General features: G+C 48.5%; 1 protein-coding gene across 2 annotated transcripts in view; it reads left to right on the top strand.

Annotated features, from left to right (window-relative positions):
* The window catches only part of Sdk1 (sidekick cell adhesion molecule 1), a 986062-nt gene that overhangs the window by 950856 nt on the left and 14155 nt on the right, over nucleotides 1–21051 (top strand). For both annotated transcript variants that reach the window (XM_023713416.1, XM_023713415.1), the window contains 5 exons: nucleotides 1127–1288; nucleotides 2275–2400; nucleotides 13531–13695; nucleotides 16247–16384; nucleotides 20505–20625. In XM_023713416.1, the coding sequence (XP_023569184.1) occupies nucleotides 1127–1288; nucleotides 2275–2400; nucleotides 13531–13695; nucleotides 16247–16384; nucleotides 20505–20625 (712 nt within the window). The remainder of the gene's footprint in view (nucleotides 1–1126; nucleotides 1289–2274; nucleotides 2401–13530; nucleotides 13696–16246; nucleotides 16385–20504; nucleotides 20626–21051) is intronic.

The raw sequence follows: 21051 nt of genomic DNA, 5'->3' as shown, positions 1-21051 counted from the left end.
GACCCTGGGGCCACCTGGAACACCGAGCTGCCTGCAGTGCCCCACTAGCTGGCTCTTTGGAATCTGCCTTGATGGCAAAGCTATTTTTATGCTTTTAAAGATGTTTCAAATGGAAGTATTTTATGGAATTGCACCCTGAGGCTTTGTAGTACAGGACGTGGTCTAAAAATTGACTAAATAAATAAAATTCAGACACACTTGAGGTGGAGGAAAGGCCAGATTGGCTGTACCTCCTAGTGGGATCAAGTTTACAAAATCTGTTCATGGGTTTGTTTTTGCTCTAAGGAGAACAAAGGCATTTTCTTGAATATCAGAAGTTGCTACCATAACTTTGGATCTGACAGTGCCTAGTACATCTGAGGATGACAGTCATCACGAAGGACAGGTTGACTCGGGTACTAAGGGGAAGTACTGCAGGACACCCTGAGAAAACCTAGTGTTCTTAGTGCCTGGTACAACCCACAGTTTAGGTAGACATGGGGGGCCTTGGAATGTGTCCCTCATGGATGGGGCTTGCTACTGTACTTGATCCACTCAGCAATCTTTTTGTATTGTTCTCTGCCTCTGTATTTTCATCCTTCTTGTATTGAGGCATCAATACTAACAGGGATAACTGTTTCTTTGTCTTAGCTTCAAGGATCACAGATGACATTCTCACAAGTTTTTGAGCCTAAAGGCCACAAATCTCCCAAACCGGTCAGGCCACAGACCCCCTCCCCCATGGAGGAGCTCACCTTTTACCTTATCAAGTATCTTTCTGGGTATGGGAAGGGGGCCTTCTCTACAGTGCCATCGGGGGAGCTGTACTGAGACAGGCAGGACTGTGCCCCTACCCACATCACCCATGTGTTGGATGACTGTCCCCCCTCCTTCCAGGGTGCCACTGAGTTACGCCATCAGGCATTGTGGATCGGGTTCTTTTCTTTATTGGCACTACTTCTCCAGCTTAAATTCTAATTACACTTATCAGTACTGAGAATTGGTCCTAATCACTGCTTGAACTCCTCCTAATTGTAAGAGCCATTTCCTCAGCCAACTTCAGGCTGTTCTCCTGGTTATCACTTCAGATCAGACAGTGCTGGATTACTTCTCAAGGCTCAGTGCCTTCTCCTCTTTGCTGGTCTAGGTGTGAGCAAGGTGGTGACGGTGGACGTGAAAGGGAATTGGCAGCGCTGGTTGAAGGTGCGAGACCTCACCAAGGGAGTGACCTACTTCTTCCGTGTCCAAGCACAGACCATCGCCTATGGGCCGGAACTCCAAGCCAATGTCACGGCAGGGCCGGCTGAGGGTGAGTGGAACCTGGGTGACAGGTGAGCCTCTGTCATGCCTGCAGCCTCACCTCTGGTTTCGCTGAGCTGAGGACTTGTCTACTCCTCAGCCTAGCACTTCTGGCAGGGCAGAGCTTCCGAAGCTTGGGACATTGGGCAGTCTACAAAGGCAAGGGCCGCACTGCAGGTGGGCTCCTGCTGTGCAAGTGAGCAGCCCTTCATGTGTTAAGCACGGGCGTTTGTGTCTAATGAAAACATAAACGAGAGAAAACACAGTAGTACCTCAGCTCATGAATATTTTTGTTCACAAACATTTAGTTCACAAAAAGAAGTGCCAGGCAGTATCTTGTTTTTGTTTGCAACTCAGCACTGGGTGATGAACACGACTGTATCTCTCTTTCCCACACAGATCTAACCATCCTTTCCAGAACTGTGGAACCATTAGTTTGTGAACCAAAATGAATTCAATTTCTGAAATGAAATTTAAAACTTTTCACTTATGACAGGAAGGACACAGGAACGTCCCACTTGGCCAGCTCTTGGCCTTTGTTTAGACACTGAGAAGGCCTCAGCTGCAGGATGACACTTAGGGAGTCCAGCAGGTGCCAGGGGCGTGGTCTGTGCCATCTCTTTCTGACCACTGAGCACTTTCTGATTTTTTTTTTCAGTCTTGAGGATTGAACCCAGGGCCTTCACACTGAGCTGCATCCTTAGACCTTTTCAGTTTTTGTTTTTGTTTTTGTTTTTTATTTTGAGACAAACGTACTAAATTGCTCTGGCTGGGCTTAAACTTGAGACCCTCCTGCCTCAGCTTTCCATAGGGCAGGGATTACTAATGTGCTCCAGCACACCCAGCTCACTTCCTATTTTTAGGTTGAAGTGCCTGGTAGAATGAGGGTTGGTAACCTACCTAGAGGCCTAGGAACCTAGAAGGTCTGGCTCCTCACTGAGGGATCGCCAGTTCCCCCAAGATCAATGGCTTTACTCTTCTCTCTTTGTTCTGCAGGGTCCCCAGGTTCCCCTAGAGATGTCTCAGTCACCAAATCTATCTCAGACCTGACCCTGCAGTGGACAGAGGGCAGCCCCGGCAGCACGCCCACGACTGGCTTCGTCATAGAGGCCAGGCCTTCAGGTAGGCCCTGCGCACCTGGGAGCAGGGGAGTCTTGGCCTGTGGCAGGCAGCACTGTGGAGCCAGGTGTGGTTGGGTGAAAGGAGAGGCTCATCCTCCGGCTCCTCCTGTGTTTCCATGACCACACCATGCTGTGACCTCACTGCCATCGAGACATAGTACATTAGCTACGGGACACTTGCCAGGAGGATGGTCACTGTCATCCTCAGAAACACACAAGGAGCAACTAAGGGACACTTTGGGACACTTTCCCTTCTCAGCCAGACCCAAGAGCATCTTTGGAGATGACTTGCCAACATGGACAAAGCTGTGCTCTCCCTGATAATTATATTCTTGGGCTTCTGAGAAAAATGTCTAAGATCAGCTGCTGCTTTGCCTTTTACCTGTTATTGCCAGTCTACACTCTTTAGCCTGTTCACGTTTTATTTTTTATTAATGCATCCTTTTTTTTTTTTTTTTGTGGAACTGGGGATTGAACTCAGATCCTTGCACTTGCCAGGGAAGCGCTTATTCTACTGAGCCATTACCCAGCCCCTATTAATGCATCTTAACTGTACATATTACAGGGATTCGGTGTGATCATCTCACATATCATACGTTGTACATCGCTCATGCCCATGCACTGTTTCCTACACACCATTCACAGCACCTTCCCTGTCCCTATTCTCCTTCCAGAGAGAAGGGGAAGTATCCCAAAGTGACTTTTCTTAGTCTCCACATATGTAAGAGAGCATGCGGTATCTTCTTTGTGGGGCTGGGTTATTCCATTTCACTTAAGGTCCTCTTGTCCCATCCATTCTACTGCCAATAACAGGATCTCATTCTTTATGACCAAATAATACTCCGTTGTGTACCTAAACCACACTGTCTTTCTCCATTCTTCTGTTGACAGGCACTAGGCTGTTGTGTATCTTGGCTACTATGAGTAATTTCCTTTGGATATTAGCCTAGAGTAGACTTGATTGCTGGATCGTGCTCTAGTTTTAGCTCCCCCCCCCCCGGTATTTAGGACATGGTCTACAGGGTCTCACTATATTATATAGACTGGACTCGTAGTGAGCCTCCTGTTTTCAGCCTCTCAAAGCGCTGGGATTACAGGCACACACCACCATGCCCAGTATCATTTTCCATCTTAGCACATCCTTGCAGGAGGCACAGCATGCTGGGGATTGAACCCTGGCCACTGTGCTCTGCCTAATCAGGTGCTTTAGTCTGCTGAGCTATCAGGCCGGCCCCTACTTTTAGCTTTTTGAGGAACCTCTGTACTATTCTCCATAGAGGCTGTGGTAATTTACATTCCCACCAATGGCATCAAAGGAAGAGTTCCTCTCTGCTTTAATAATGAAGGATGGATATTATTAGAAAAAGAAATTTCTGACAAGTTGAACAGGACATTTCTGCTGTCAGCAGAAGGCATCATCGAACATGGAGAGTACAGCAGCATCCTCACAACCTCCAGAGGGTCCCACCATGACTTTGGGAACACTTGAGACTGAGCTGGGTGATCTTTCAGGTGTCTTCAGAAGCGACAAGGAGTCACTTTCTGAATGGACTGAAGCCCAGGAGTCGACCGGGTCCAATATGTAAAGAGGGTATTAGACCAAGAAGAAAGAGCCCTGTGGTAACATCCGTCAGTGTGTTCAGGGATGTCTCTCCCTTCTCCACCACCAAATTGCATTTACAAGGTTACAAATTGGAAGCACCTTATGGAAACTTCTAAAGAGACTGAGTATGTAAGACTGAAAAATCTTGTAAGACTAAAAGGCAGCATAACAAGGTTTTTGGCTCAAGAACACATGGATTTAGCTGGGTGTGGTGGTGCATGCCTATCATTTCAGCACTCTGGGAGGTTGGCACAGGAGGATTCCAAGTTTGAGTCCACACTGGGAAACCTAGTGATTTAGTGAGACCTTTGCCTCAAAATAGAAATGAATAAATACTCTAAAGATGTAGCTCACTGCAAAGCCCTGGGTTCAATCCCTAGGACTGCCAAAAAAGAATTCTTGACTTTAGGCTGCTGAGCTGGGCCCTGGTGCTGTCTTCTGAGCAAGGCATTTGGCCAGCTCTGCAACAGAGGGCCCCGAATCAGTGAAGGGTCTTGGGCTTCTGTGGTCACCGGGTCCCCATCAAAGGGTCTGCGGTCAACTGGATGTCACTTGAGCGTATGCCCCAAGGGTATTGTTGGAAGCTGGGTGCCAGCATAGTGATGTTGAGAGGTGGTGGGGCCTACGAGAGCTGGAACCCAGGGGGAGGTAACTTGGTCCTTGGGGGTATGGCCGGGCAGGGACTAATTCTGGTCTTGTGCAGTGAGGTCCTTTTCTAAGAGTGAAATGTTTTAAAGGAGCAAGACTGGCCCTCCCACTCTCTGGCCTCTGTCTCACCCTGTGATCACCCCCACACACACGCACACACACACGGCACTTCTCCAGGATACCATTACCATGTTGTAATACAGCCAGGGAGACCTTCACCAGAGCCAAGCAGCCGCTATCACCCTGCTCTTGAATCTCCAGTACCATGAGCTTAAGTAACCTTTTTCTTTTATAGAGTACACAGCCTTGGGCATTTTACTATAGCAACAAAAAAAGGACTCATGGATAAGACTTACAGATAAAATTCAGCAGCTCCATAAACTTGGATGAGAAAAAAAAAAAAAAAACAGCTGTGTTGTTATTAACTTCTAACTGAAATTTATCATTTCTGTTCTTTATGAATGAGGGGTATTAGTGTGCTAGGGTCATAACAAAGCACCCTGAACTGGGCAGCTGAATTAACAGAAATCTTTTGCCTTGCAAGTTTGGAAGCTGGAAGGGTTAATTGCTTCTTACACCTGTGAGGAAAAACCTGTTCTCTGCTTTTCTCCTCACTTCCTGTGGCTACTGGTCATCCCTGGCACTCCTTGGCTCGCAGGCACATTGCCCCCTCCCCGCCTTCCTTCGCCCAGGGCCTTCTCACTGTACTGAAGCTCCAGCTTCCCCCTTCTGGCAAGGCCACAACTCCATGCCGACTTAGGAACTCGCAGTGCTCTAGTTGAGCTCATCTTAACTAAATATATCACAATCACTCTTTTTCCCACTCAGGGCACTCTGAGGTATGGGTGGCTAGGACTTTCACAAGAATTTGCCCCTTGTGGTGGGTAGTGGCAGGGTGGAGGCCTGTGTCACCCACCGTAACAGGTAAGAAGGCTCCAAAGTCGAAGCAGGGTCTATGACTGCCAGCTGCGGAAACATGGACACCCACATGTGACGTTAAAGCTGTTGCTGCTATTTCAGTTTTGTTTATACTTGTCATGGCTTTGAAATTCCGGTTGTTTGTCGACTCTGTCAGACCTAGTTAATCAAGAAGTTTGTGAAGGCTCTAGGCTTCCAAGTTGCCCTAAAACAAGGGTCACAGATCCTTATTCTAAATCCAACTCTCTCTGCACACCTTCCAAAGAACCACATAACTGAGCAAGTAGTACAAAGAAAAACAACCCACAATCATGTCTGCACTAGTAAAAGGCAGAGGTTACCAGGAACTTCCATTTGCCTCTAAGTAATAGAGCGTTACCAGGATAATCCATGTCCTTTTCAACCCTACTTCAAGTGTCTAAAACCATTCTGAGAAGCTGTCCTTGAGAGTCACACCACTGCCAAGTGGGTCAGTGGTGCCAGCAACAGAGTAAGAAGCCGGACCCAGATAATCACAGCTGAGTCTTGCCCAGTGATTTCCTTCCACCTGGATGCCTCTGCCTCTGTTACCTATTATCCCAGCAGACATGTGGTTCTAAGAGAGCTCCAGAGGTATTCTGTGCCTCTGCTGTCCGCTGGCAACACCCTGGCCGTGACACAGGACAGATGCTACCACTGGGAGAAAGTGAGTAAATGTACCTGAATGCCTCTGTATTCCTTATGACTACGTGGGACTTACCAATGACCTCAACATAAAAAGTCAAGTTTAAATAATGAAGAGCCAACCCAGGCAGCCTCCCCCGGAACAGTCCAGCTCACTAATGTGTTTTTGAATCTGGCGTACTCATGTACAAGCTCAGCCATAGAAAATGTAACCCCTCACCAGCCAGAAACCTCTGCCTGCCTTGAGCCTTAACTCCCATGATGGAGGGCTGGCACTTTGCAAGAGCAGGAAGATCTTGACCCTCTTGACCCCCAGGCGAGAGCTACCTAGGACCATGAACAACTTCTCCAGGTGCTATCAGGCAAGAAACAGGACATGGGGCTGCTTGCCTGGGTTCCCAGCTTTCATGTATCAGCAAGACTGTGTGAAAAGCACCTAATCAGCATGTCACTTGGCTTCTGGCTTGGTCCCACGCCTTGTACAGAAGTCAGGAGGTCTGTGCTCAGTGGTGCCACTGTTAGAATGTGGACAGGGACCCCACAGAGGGGGCTAACACATAGAGACTGACCTGGAAGACACTGCCCTTCTCGGTGACAGCTAAAGATCTTGTTTTTGAGCCCATTTTATTACCCGAGGTTTGAAAGCAGGTTGCCCACTGTTTCCCCTTTCAGATCATTAGCAGAACCCAAGTGGGCTGCTGGACCCAAGAGTTGAGAAAGCTGCCCACATCTCTGTGACTCAGGCCAGTGGCAAGTTGGAGTGGAGCTGGAGGCTTTTATGGATTGTCAATATTTAAACACCTTGCTGGTAGCCAGGGGCCTGGATCTCAGCTCTCATCTATTTCAGGCCTCATTACACAAAACATTAAATGCTGTACCTTCTCATTTTCTCCACTGAAGCTCTCTGAAGACGTCCTCCAGGCAGGGAGTGGTATACAGAGGTGGTGCAGGCCTGGTTCATGAGAAGCAGCCATGTTTTGACTTTGCAGGCACTTTGCAGTAGATGGGCCCTGCTGCCCCCAGAGGCCTCACAGCCTGATATCCACATCCGGCCATCTCCTTTCCTGGCCCTGGGAGATGCCAAGCCTGTGTGGCCACTGCCCAGATGGCAGCTGTAGGCCCACGTAGCCAACGGATAGCCAAGCAGCCTTTCTCCTCGGTCTGCATCCTCGCTTCTAGCCTGCAAGCTCTGCTGAAGAACCTCATGGCCTCCATATGCTGGGGACATAGAACTGAACAGCAGCTAATGAAACTGACACAGGACTAGGACATAGAATCTCTCAGATTCCCGGAGAGGTTGGCCTCGAGTGTGGTCCAAGGACACAGCCATTAGGTTCCGCCAGGACAGACGGCAGCTTAATTCATTTCCATGGCTATGCATAAGTGTCCCCCAAACCATGTCACAATGCTCCCTGGAAGACAGTGGCAACTATGCAGTGGGCAGATGTGGATGATTTATTTCCACAAATTATTCCAAGGCATTTTACTGTGTAGCTCACGAAGCCTAATTTACATATTTACACAATACACTGGAATGGCACTAAAGGAACTGTAAATATATTTTCCTCTCCAAAGCAGCCATGAAATACACAGTTAGACCGTGCCTGGCGCACACAGACAGTGTATCGCTTTGTTCACAGATGATGCCTCCAGCCAGTGGAGAGGAGGGGTCCTAGCTCATCCTCCTGGGCTCCCCCAGGCCTCCCTCCTTCATCCTGCTAATTTTCAGTTTTCAATTGAGCCAGGGAGAGATTCAGTATTGTTCTGAAGGCAGAACATTCACAGAAGGTCCCACAGCAGCAAATTGCGCAGGAGTAGCACAGCCACTGCAGCCCTGCCTCGCACGGCCTGCTCCTCGTCACCTCTCTCCGTTCTGTTGCCTCGCTTGTTGACAGCATGTCGGCCTGTGAGTTTTGCACAGGCACCCCTTGCGCGCAGACACACATGGCTTGCTGTCTTCTGCCTTGAGTGAGGATAATAAAAGTAATAGAAAGACTTTCATTAGCAGATGTATTCAGTGTTGTGTTTAAGCCCCACCTGTTTCAGTGACATCTCTAGCCTAGCTCAACCATTTAGACACAGAGAGATGGCAGTGTTTAAGAAATAAACAGCTGACAGGCTTTCATTTGCTCTGTTCTGCAGGCTGACAGTCAGGTTGTTGGTCGTGTGAGTTAGCGGAACCAGAAATCTCAGGCAGTGAATGACAGTTTCATTCAGCATGGAGACCCTGCTTAATTGTCCATGAAATCACACTTTTGTATTGGCAGCAGCATCTGCACTAATACCTGCGGGGCACCACCAAGTCCTAGGCAGTGGTTGGAGGATGCATTCAGCGGCTGCGTCCCCTTGACTGCAATGCACAGGGCTCTGTCTTGGTTCAGAAAAGAGGAGATCACATCCCCGCGCTCATCAGGACATTGTCGGGGAGCAGTTGTGCCTCCTGCCAACAGGGCACAAGAGACATTGTCAGGAAAAGATAAAAGCTCACTCAGTGTATCCTCCAGAAACAAGCATGGCCTCAGATAGCAAAACCTATTCGTTTGGCAAGAAAATATTTCTTTGTGGGCAATCTTCAGTATTAGCCACTTTCCTTCTTTTAGTAGACAAATAATGCAATAATGGGAACAACTGGTAGATTTCTTTAAAGAAAAACCACCGAGGTGCAGACCAGACTTGCACATTCATCTTTCCTCCTGAAGTTAACAGGATTTCAGGTTTGAGATGACATGCTGCTGATTTAGCAAAATGTGCAAAGTTTCTTTCTCAACAGCTCCCCCGCTCGCTCAAGACCTTGACGGGGAATTTTTCCCACAGTGTCTCAGTAACATGAGCCTGGGAAAGTTCTCCCCAGTGTCCAGGCAGAACAGGGCAGGAAGCTGGTGGGGTCGGAGCTCCCTGCACAGCATAGACCTCACGAGTTCCCTGGACACCAAGAGGGTGCTACCTGGAGGTTTAAAGTGTGGCCCCACATGGCGTTTGGCTCTGGAAACAGAAGAGAGAGGCTCCATCACCCAGGGAGCGAGCATCTCAGGGCTGGCTTGGAAAGGGCCCAGACTCTTCCTTTACTGCTGGGGCCATAGGTTTCCATGACCCCAACTTCTCAACCCATCCCTGCCAGACTAAGGAATCCCAAGTATCTCAGATGAGTGCGCCTTTCCTGACATCGAGAAGCCCTAGCGAAGGGAGGTTTATAGGGTACCGTTCTCCCCATTGTGGACTGAGGGGCAGCCTAGGCACAGGGAACCTCCTGGTGCATGGAAGACCAGCCACACAAATCTCATTATTGTTAATGGTTCTGTGATGTTGTTTTCCCCGCTAATTTGTAGAGATACTTTTCTCCCTCATTGATTTATTGAGATATTTAGCAGCATAATACAAATGAGAAAAATAATCCACAGTTGAAAAACTGGATACTGTAGAGGCTGCCAGCTTTTTCCTCACCCACTCGTGATCATGGTGTAAATATTGGTATGGATAAATAGCCCAGTGACTTACAGTTGGAGCATAAATGCTGAATATGCTAATTTGGGGAAGGCAGAATTAAGCAGAATAAAAATGTGAACATTTTTTTCCATTAATTCAAAAAGAGATTATCATGAAATGACATCCCCTCCCTATTTTTGAGTATAAAAGGATTACTAAATAAATCTTTCAGTGTTGAGATTCTGTATCAATATTTTAAAATGTTTTTATAAAAAATGTACACCATTCCTGGAGCTATGACAGAGCGCTTAAAATAAAATGTGGCCTTTAGGTGATGGTAGAGGAAGGGGAGTCATTTTTTCCCCTAGCCGCAAGAAAGCATTAGAGAAACATTAATGCAGAAGGCATCCAGAGAACTTCTTTCAGAGTTGTTTAGACCCCAAACTCAGAAAATCGTTCATGTGCTTGGTGCCTTAATTTCAGTGGGCTTAAACAGCACTCAGTTCATAAGTATTTTTGCCTTTTCTGTCTTCTGTCACATCATAAAATTATCTTCTTAGAGGAGGAACACTCCACGACTTATCCAGCAATTAAAGCCCTTGAACGGTGACTTGCTGGTGCAAGCACTAAGAAACCTCACAGGCTGTTATCTTTTGGAAGTCTGCACAGGCAAGGCTCCAGGACAGGACACGGGACAGCAGACAGGTGGAGGGAGGATGGACGGTGACGACAGATATTTGTCAAACTGTTAAGAAACTCAAGAACCTATAGAGAAAGCAGCCACGCCTCCCTGGAGAGTGGGGTGGGATCCTGCCGGCCACGGCTCTGCGCATGGCTTCCTGTGAACCAGTCTCATCTGGCTCCTGGGAGCGTGGGACAGGTCCTGCCGAAGATCGGAGCCCAGAGCATTTGCCATGAATGAGGGTGCAGGGGAAGGATGGAGGAGCCCCCAGGTGAGGGAGCAGCCTGCTCAGAGTCAGTGCACAAGCACTCCTCACGGTCCTTCTACAGAACTCGCGTGGAAACGCAGTATCAGTCTTTATGTAAACCTCGGTATTTAAAATGGGAAAAAAACCCACTTGGGCTGCAGCTTGCCACCTTGACATTATTACTGGTAATGAGTATCTTGATGAGACTTGGTGACAGCATGAATATTTAGAGGTAGATCATCATTGTTCTGCCCCTCGGCCTGTGCCGAGATGTGTACCTTGAAAATCATTCACATCCACTCCTTCATTAACCTGTGACTGTGAGGACTCGGTCGGGCAAACTCTAAATCCTCTGCAAACAGAGCCTGACACACTGGCAATTTCCTGCTGTTTACCATGGGGCTAATCCATCCGAGCGAGTCTGGTGCTCCCGAGTGACGGGCGGGCGAGGGCGGGCGAGTTCCCGGATCACCTCGGGGCCCCATAAAGCTGTCAGGGCGTGCACATGCATATTCAAATGGCGTTTCCTCTCCCGAGTTCCTGCTTTTTAAAGTATCACATACCTGTGCCTATAAAAGAAAATACAACGTGTGAAGGATTGCTACTTCAAATGAACATTTTGGGCTCTGAGCCTACCTTTTAGCAAACAGCCTCCTTTGGGAGTAAATTTATATTTCATTTTACAAACATTCATGTACTGTTTGCTATGTGTGAAGCAGTATTCTAAGCACCTTATGAATAATAACCTGTTTAACCCTCCAAGCAAACCTATGATATAGATCTTTATTACCACCACTCTACAGGCAAGGCACAGAGAGGTTGAGTTCTCTGCCTAAGGTCACACAGTTACTTGGCAGGACCAGGCTTCACACTGAGGGCTGTCTAGTTCCAGATTCATCCTTTCAGTCATGATTCTGTGGGGAGGTCTTTGCTTTTGATAACATATTTTCAGCCAGGCATGGTGGCACATGCCTGTAATCCCAGCGCTTGGGAGGCTGAGGGAGGCCAGCCTGTACTTTATACCAAGAGCTTAGAACCAACCAAACCCATCTGCTTCTTCCTTCCTTTCTGCATCAGATTTTCTGGCTTTAATTTTAAATTTATTAACATTTTATGTTGGTATTTAAATAAATTCAGCATTTTTTAGTGTAGTAAAATATGCATAACAAAATTTGCCTTTAACTATGCTGAGCATCTGACAGAGTAGCCTTGAATACGCTTATAGTGTGCAGCCACCCCCCGCCCCCCCATCCGTGGAGTTCCGTGTGTCTTCTCAGGCTGAAACTGTCCTCACTACACCCTGACTCACTTCCCCTGGCCACCCATTCGTGGCGGCTGTTCCCAGGATCTGTAGAAGCAGAAGCTTCACTCTCTGTCTTGCTGTAGCAGTCTTACTTCCCTGAGCTTCCTGTCCTTGAGGCTTGTCCCTCTTGTGCCCTGCTTCCAAATAGGCTTCCTTCATAAGGCTGAATAATGTTGCATCCTAGGCCGCCCCTGCATGGACCCTTGGGCTATTTCCACCTCTCGGCAATTAGGAATCATGTTGCCATGTGCACTGGCAAGCAATTATCTGTTGGAAATTCAGTATATATTTTTAGTTTCACTTGTACCTGGTAACACCTCACCGTAAAGTTGAAACCTGGTCCTCTCAGGGTGGGTTTAGTGTTGAAGCCACTTCAGAGGATGCTCAGCCTTGATACAGTATGGTTTTGAGCTGACCTTCAACCCATTTTCTTTTTACCCCTGAAAAACTCTCACTGGCATCACTCATGGCTACCTGGTTTATGCCAAGATAATTCATAGATTACATTTCTAGCTTTACTTCCAAAGTTTACCAAAAGAATTTTCTCATTTACTATTATCTTTGAATCCAGTGGATCACTGCAAAGTTTGCTATTCTCAGGAGAACAAGGATTACAAGACTGAGGGAGAAATGTGGTATTTTTGTGTGCAATGTGATGTTCTGCTTTATGTTATTCTATGCTTTGAAATTTACCACATGGAAAAAAATTCATATACTGATAATCCTATACATTGCTTTTACATTAGGATCCAAGAAACATTCTGTTTAGAAACGATTGCAAGAACAGTTTTTGTATTTTCACATTGAAAATCAGATTTGCTTCAGCCTCAAAGAGTGTGTTAATGTGGAATGAAGGTACCACTGGCAGTGAGCCGTGTTTTTTTTTTTTTTTTTTTCTTTCTTTCTTTCCTAAGGGGAAATGGACTAAGTTGAAAGCCAGGGGAAGAAAGGGGGCCTTGGCAGGGTTGCCGCTGAGCAGGTGTGGGTCCCATGCTTCAGGCATCCCCCATCACCTGCCATCCAGTGCTCCGCTATAGCAGTATCAGCCTGTCTGCAGATCGGTAACACTGCCCTGCAGTTCTGCTCATGGCATAGAAGATGGGCCTGGTACCACTGCAGAGCTGGCAGCCCTGGCAGAGAAGCAGGGGCTTAAAGCCTGCACCCTGACCCTTGGACTGCATGTGTTTCTGATTAGGGTACAGATGGGACACTCCAGATACACAGGGACCTTCTGGTGACCAGAAGAGAGACCAGGCCAGGCGGAGTTGTCAGTGGGTCAACAGGGGTTGGTAATGGTGTACACACAGTGGGCAGTAAGAGCAGCAGCCATCAGGAAGAGTACCAGGAATCCTAAATACAGATGGAGTAAGTAGCCAGGGGCACACAGGAGTAGGTGGGGAACAGGACCAAGGAAATGCTGCTGTCCAGCTTACAACTTCAGTGGGGTCTATCCTCAGCATAGAAATTTGTCTTTCTCCCTTTGCCCCATGCAGCCCTCACTAGCCAGAGACAGTTCCATCAGCCCTGATCCAGGGCAGCCCAGAACGGATGGTCAAGCAGGTACAATGTCCAGAGGCTGGAGCTGGTATCTGGGAGAAGACCTTCCTCACCTCTGCTCTGTGTCACTCTCTGTCCCTCTTGCAGATGAAGGCTTATGGGACATGTTTGTGAAGGACATTCCCCGAAGCGCCACCTCCTACACCATCAGCCTGGATAAGCTCCGGCAGGGAGTCACATACGAGTTCCGGGTGGTGGCTGCCAACGAGGCAGGATATGGAGAGCCCAGCAGGCCCTCCCCGGCAGTGTCAGGTAGGGGCCGGTGATCTTTTTCCACAGGCTGCACCTCAGAGTCATGCAAATGTCTAGACAGAGCCAGGTCCCACCCATACACTGATTCTGGCTGTCTGGACAGTGGTCTGGGCTTCTCACACCTAACCCAAAGGTGATCCTGGTGTGCAGACAAATTGTGAGCCTAGATTTAGGGTCTAAATGAAGGGTTGGCTGGAAGAAAATGGACTTCAAGATAAAGGGTTTAGGAAAAAGGCACCTGCTGGCGGCAAACAGGGACAAAAAAGAATTAGGGGTGGCAGGTAGAGTCCAGCCAGTAACTCACAGGCTGAGCCCAAAGAAGTCCAGTCTCAGTATTACTCTTCCTTATGTGGAGAACATGTTTCATCTCTTGTTTGTTTGCTTGGAGACAAGTTCTCACTAACTCACCAAGTTGTCCAGGGTAGGTTAAAGTCTGCAGTCCTCCTGCCTCAGCCTCCCAGAGTGCTAAGATTCCACGCCTGGCTTCATCACTTGCTTTTAGGTTGGCTTAGTTACTGACCTCATTGCTGAAATTGCAAACAGCCTTTGTCTTCCAGGGTCTGGGGAAAGATGGGGTCTATGAGGTAGCTGGAGCCCTGGCCTGCACCTAGATCTAGGATCACCCTCAGATTTGGGGTTCCTCAGTAAAAAGAGGCCCAAGGGTCCATTCCAATTTTTAATAAGCAAGATTTGGGGGGAAATACTCATTCAATTAATTTTATTGTGAACAGCCTTAAACGTGCACCAACATCTAGAGAGGAAGGTATGGAGCCCCAGCATTCAGCAATGTACTATCTGGTTCGTCTATGAAAAACTGACACAACGCAATTGCAAACTAGGTCCACACATGCAGCACATGGCTCCCTCGCCTGCCCTCCTCCAGTACATCCTGCATGGACGCCTCTCTGAGCTTCCATTGCATACGGATGCTGGCCTGGCTGCCCACTGCCAGCTCATCCCTTCTGCCCAAGGAGCCAGCCACTGTCCCCTAATGCCTTTGTGTCACCACCCTGGCTGTGGCACATGGGGCTCCTGCCCTGATGTAAGGGCCCAAGAGATGGCAAAGCCTTTCTTTCCTGCCACTACCAGAGCCAGGCCACCAAGGGTGCGTGGGCCGTGTTGGCCTTGTTGCCTGGCCTATTGAGTGCACAGCCTGAAAACCTGCCTCTATCTTTTAGATTCAAAATACTGTTATTTCCTAAGAAACCTTGTGGCAGAGCATTATCCAAAACCAATTTCCCTTTTACTCCCAGTGTGCACACGTTTTTCATCTAGCCAGAGATACACTTAATGCGGGGTAGATGTATGTTCTGTGGACTCTGGCAGCTGCAAGCAGACCCTGGGCATTGCCTGTAAGGGGCTGCACACTGGGGGCATCAAATGCCATAAACCAGCCCCCTGTGGAGAAGCTTCTGGAGGGTCTCAGGAGGCCTCCAGTGCTAACCAGCACCCACTGAAAAACCACTTAGCAAACAGCACAACCTCAGGAAGAGGAGTTCCCTTTTGAAAAGTGACTTTTAGATGAGACCTTGTCTGTTCATTTCTCAAAAACAAATCTAAAGAGGAGGCTGGTAGTTCAGCTCAGTTTTTCTGGAGGCACAAAATAAATAAAACATAGCCACAGCCTCCAAGGGCTCTGGTTTGGTGGAGGAGGACAACAGGTAGGCAGACAAACACACTTGGTAAGTGCTCACTATGAGAGGCTTATCTACAGATCCCGGGAGATCCAAAGTTGGGCAGGAAACAGGAGTCAGGTCCTCAGGGCCTTGAGGGCTCAGCCTTTACCCCAAAGCCAGCGGTGTCCCTGGAGGATGGCAGGAGGGGACAGTTTGACCTACATGGTAGCTGTATAAAGAATAGATGTAGCGCCTGCTTAGGCAGATGCAGGGGCCAGGGGTTCAATCCCCAGCATGCTGTACCAGCCCTGCCCCTGGGGTGCGCTGAGAGGGCAATTGAGACTGGACGTGGTGGTGCACGCGTGTAATCCCAGCACTTGGGAGGCTGAAAAACAGGAAAGATCACTACAAGTCCAATTTGTGTAGTGAGACCCTGTAGACCATGTACTAAACACATTTTTAAAAGAGAATAGATGTGAGCAAGTAGGGAGGGCACAGAAAGGATAAAACAAGGTTCTGTGGCATGGGCAAGAGATGATGGCAACCGCAGCGAGGGCATGAGGGCCAGCCGGAAGGGAGGCCTGCAGGGCCTGGAAGCAGGACTCTAATCCAGACAGTGTTTTTAAGCATATGAAGTCGGGGGAGTGGGATGGTAGATGTGATGGTCAAGGCAGGGCACAGGCAAGGGTACAGCTGTCTGCGGGTGGGAAGATACTGAGACCATTTGGCAGAAATTTCCAAAGCCTGCTGCAGAGGTCACAGAGCCTCAGCTGTTCCCATGGGAAAGGAGTCTGTTGGTCCCTAGTGGCCTGGCCTGGTTTCATCTTCTGTATGACTCAGCTCACCCCTGAATCCTCTCCGTGCCTGGCTCACAGGTAACAGCCACATCGGGAGGTCTTGTGCAGCCTCCCTATGAGTTTGTGTCTCTTCTGCAGCCCAAGTGGAAGCTCCATTCTACGAGGAGTGGTGGTTCCTGCTGGTGATGGCGCTCTCGAGCCTGATCATCATCCTGCTGGTGGTGTTTGCCCTGGTCCTGCATGGGCAGAACAAGAAGTACAAGAGCTGTGGTGCAGGTGCGTGTACCACCCAGCCCCACTCCTGTGTCCCCACATCCCTGCAGCACCCAGCTCCCTATCTGCCATATCTTCCCTTCCTGCTCTGTCTTTCCCTTCCATTGGCATGAAGGACATGACATAAGTGCAGTGGCTCTGCTTCCTGGAGGTGGCAGGCAGACCCAAACCACAGCTCTGGCCTGGTGACCCCAGTCCTGTCTGGCTGCCCTCAGCTCAGCCACATGACTGGTCACAGCATCTGTCATTAGTCAGTCAGCCTCAGCTACCTCCTGAGCACCGCTGTTCAAGAGCACTGGTGTTATAGGTATGACCAGAAAAGATACATGGCAGGCAGCCACAGTACTATTCCCCCACTGTGATGAGCACAGTGAGTCCCTACAGGACGGGGTCACACAGGCCCCTCGATGGTGAAGCACAGACAGGGAAAGAGCAGGGCAAGCTTAGAGGGGGCTAGAAATACTCCACGCACCACAGAGAGAGGATGGTGAGAACGCATTGTGCTAGACACTTAAGACCAGGGCCCTGCATGCATTTTATTATCCTCCATACTTTTAACAAAAATCTGTATAGTTACCAGTTAGGCCACTTCTTTGCATAACCAGAAAATAACTGAGCTGTGCACCTACAGCCTGCTTGATGCCACACAGCAGCCACCAAAGCTGGACCTGAGCCAGAGAACACAGCTAGGAGACTGAGGTGGGAGGATTGCATGTTTGGGTCCAGTCTGAGCAAAATGTGTCTCCAAACATTTGCAATGCCTTATCTCAAAATAAAAGGGGCCTGGGGACATAACTCAGTCATAGAAGGGCCCTGGATTCGGTGCCCAATACTGAAAAAATAAGTAAATAAATAAAGGAATGTGGACAGCCCTCTGATCTCTGATACCACACAAGTGGGGCTAGATGTCTTCCTGAGCCTGACCCTGTCACTAGGGAACTCCCATCTGTCCTTTCTAGAAAGGTGATCCCCCTACAGTGCTGTTAAAGAAGCAGCTGGCCACATAGGCTTGGGATGAGGGGCAAGACCAGGCCTGATGCCATCCCTCCTGAGCTGAAGGGCTTATTAAACCCAGGCCCCTCAAAAGCCTTACTGTTTGCTTTGATAACATTAAGCAATTCATCCCTCAAAGAAAGGATTTATTTTTTTTCTGTATAAATTCACTTCTAACAAGTGTTCGTAAATCAGATTTTATTCCTGTGGGATTTGCAATATATGAATGGCATGTCATTTTACTGAGTTAATGCTATTACAGAATCCTATGTGTGGTGCATAGAAAATCTCTCTGCTTTTACTCTCCTCCATCTGCAAAACAGACTTGAAAAGACAGATCTGACCCAAAGCTTCTGATATCCGGCCTCACCCTGGAGTATTAATTTAACATCATAATTGAACCCCGGGGGCTGGAGCTTGTCTCACAGCACCTACTTTCCTGCCCTAGAGATGTGTGGCACTGAAGCCTGTGGCAGGCCAGCACCTGCCGCTTCCCCTTCCTGCCTGGGCTCCCCAAGCTGCTGTCTGGGCCCCATTCCTTTCAGTTCTGGTTCTCACCCGCCCATCTCCAGTACCCAAGGAAGGTCCATCTCTTACTGGGTCTGTTGGCTTTTCTTTTGCACACAAAAGCATCAATGGACACGGGAGGGTGCCAGGTCCCCAGAAGAGTACAACTGAAGTTCTAGCCAGAAGGTCTGACTCTGGGCGTCCCAACAGGTCTGCCACCTGCCACCTGAGAGTACAGAGACATGAAGGGTGATGAAGAAGAAAGGAAGTTACTATTCAGTGAGGCCACATGCTGAAGCAAGCAGTCGGACCTGAGCCCTGCCTGCATAAGAGCCAGGAATCTAGATGCAGAGATAAGAAACAGGCAGTCAGGCAGCCTGGGTCAGATGGTGGCCTGGCTAATCGGGGCCTCGGGGCTGGTTCTGTGAGGTCCTCCTGGCTGCAGGAAGGTCGCTATTATTTGAAAGAGCACTGCAGTTCCCGCAGGAGATGTTTGTTCCTGCTTAAGGGGCAGCCTCAGTTCTTCCCTGAGCAGTCCCATCCATCACACAGTGATCTGCCTGCACACTGCTCCTGGAATCTTAAAATTATCTTAGTTCTTCCTACCTTCAGGTTTTCAGTCTTGAAGGGGAATGAAGGAACCTAGGTAAACAAAACCTAGGACACATCAACCTTGTGTAACCAGCTTTTAGACAGAAGGGACTAATGTGTCTGTGTGCAGTAACGCAGGAATCTGACCCAAAGTTAAAGATAGTGAAATATTCACATGCAACATGAAGACAGAGAGGCCATGGGTTTATCCTACTCTTGGTTACCCATAGGATAGCTGCAGGCCTGAGTCAAGATCACTGCTGGTTAGCAAAAGTGGCCTCTCACTCCCCGTCAGACGAAGAGCCTCTCAGGGTGAACACACACTCGCCACTCCCTGGCATATTCTAGCAGGCAGCAGGATGGTAGGGACCATCACAGATAAAGTTCACACCTCAAAGAGCACCTCACCCAGTAGGGGAAGATGGAAGTCAGAAAGTAACAATCATGCGTGAGTGAAAAGTACATTTATGCAGGGTGAGGTGAGTGAGAAATGGGGGGGAGGGGAAGGGTCTCCCAGGTGTCAGAAGGGAGCACTGTGCCCCATGACACTTGTCTCTGTTTTCTGTTGCTCATTACACTGTGCCTCAGACTGGGTATGTTACGTATTAAGAAAATAGATTTGCTTTGTGTCCTCTTTCTGGTCCAAGGTTAAGGGCTGCATCTGGTATCAGCCTTCATGCTGGCAGTCACAAGGTGACACATAGGTGACACATGGCACCATAAGGAGTGCCTGGGAGGGGCAGATAGCAGAGAAATGAGCCTGCTCAGCACACAGCCACTTGTGTGAACAGACAGTGAGAAAGCACACAGGAGGGGCAGAGGCGCAGAGCAGGCCAGGCTTGGGACAGCTGGCGGCCGGGCTCCCCCACCATCGTAGAGGGGAAGCCATTAAGAACAGTGTCCTGTTTTTGGTTTCTTACAGCTTTTTCCATTTTGTCTCCTAATATGCTTTAGAATATGTTTTGCAATGCTTTTGTAAATATTTTTTAAAGTGTATGATTTGATGGTTAATTTGAAGACGTGTAACCAACACTGTCCTTCTAGAGAGGTTCTTTTTGCTTTATTCAAAAAGAAGCCATGCTTGTGCCCCCTTTCTGACTATCATACCCATAGAAACCGGGTTTTGCTTCCTATTTTGTTGTATTCTTGTGAGGTTTGGTTTTTTTTTGTTTGTTTTTTGGGGGTGCTTTTTGTGTGGGTTTGGGTTTTTTTTTTAATTTGTTAAATATTTAACTTCCCTGACTTTTAATAAGTTTATGCTTTCTGAGCACATTTTCATAAAGTATTGGCAAAGACGCTGGCATGTTGGCATCCGGCAAAACAAATGCTGAAATGCTAATATTGCCACTTCGCTCCAGGGATGCGGTCCATGCACATTTCTGTCCCCAGCTCAGCTCTCCACCTCCTGAGGCAGAGCAGGGCCTGCGCCACAGCAGATTTTTGGTCTCACCAGCCCAGCCCAAACTGGACAACTCTCGGTGTGGCCCACAAGATCCTAAACTTTTAACACTATTATGTGACTTGTCACTATATTTTAATGCGGATTGCATAGTGACAGGGGAGCACTGCAGTGAGGGTGCAGAGCGTGCTGACTGCCGCTGCGCTGCCCCACACGGTGCAGCCAAAACCTGTGTGGATCTTTCCTGACAATAAAACACAGAAATCATTGAGCTAGGTTTGCAACCTTCCTCCAGGTGCGTGCCTAGGAAGACAGGTACTTACTGTTGTTAAGCAGATATGTAAGTTTCCTTACTTACTCAACTTGGGCTTGCTGTATTATTTCATAAATTTGAAATGCAAAAAACTTTTGTTTTTTACTTATGTATTATTGTATATTATTGTGTATTATATAGCTATATTATGTCTAAGCACCAAGACAATTCCCTCTCACTCAGTGCAGCCAGGCAAGCTGAAGGTTGGACTCTAGTGCCCCAGCGGGAATCCTGGGGCTCCTAGTGTTGGCAGTTTGGCTCAGTTTTGCTGCAGTGGGCATGTTAGTAAAACTGTACTCACTCCCCTTGCCGGGCCTTAGGTAAGAGCATCTCCAACATGGAGGAGTCTGTGACCCTGGATAATGGAGGATTTGCTGCCCTGGAGCTCAATAGCCGCCACCTCAATGTGAAGAGCACCTTCTTGAAGAAGAATGGGACCAGGTAAGGATCCGGTACTGCTTGGAGACTGTGGCTAGGTCAGGGAAGAGAGCCACAGCAGGGCCACCTGGGGAACTGTGATTGCCTGGTCAGCCAGAGGTAGGTACCAGTTGAGGACGTGTCTCACACCATGGACCACGCCCAGTTCCACAAAGCAAATGCAGCTCACAGACAGGCATGGTTCTGAGCCCACCGGGCAGCATGGGATCTAGGAGAGGCAGTTGCAGAGGGGCCCGAGATGTTTCTGTTGTGCTCTCAAAGATGTAAGAGGGGCGCAGGACTTCAGATGGGGGGCTTGAGACCTGGCACAGCAGACTAGCCTTCTGTGCCACCTGGCTGAGCACCTGGGATTGGGGGGCTCTTGGTTCATGTGGCTGTCACCCCAGACTGGCTTAATCATGTCATAGAAGAAGAGGTTGCTGTCATTTT

The sequence above is a fragment of the Octodon degus genome, unplaced genomic scaffold, assembly GCF_000260255.1.
Source record: "Octodon degus isolate 3935 unplaced genomic scaffold, OctDeg1.0 scaffold00031, whole genome shotgun sequence".
Taxonomy (NCBI): domain Eukaryota; kingdom Metazoa; phylum Chordata; class Mammalia; order Rodentia; family Octodontidae; genus Octodon; species Octodon degus.
The sequence above is the reverse complement of the archived record's forward strand: the minus strand, read 5'-3'. Positions and strand labels throughout refer to the sequence as shown.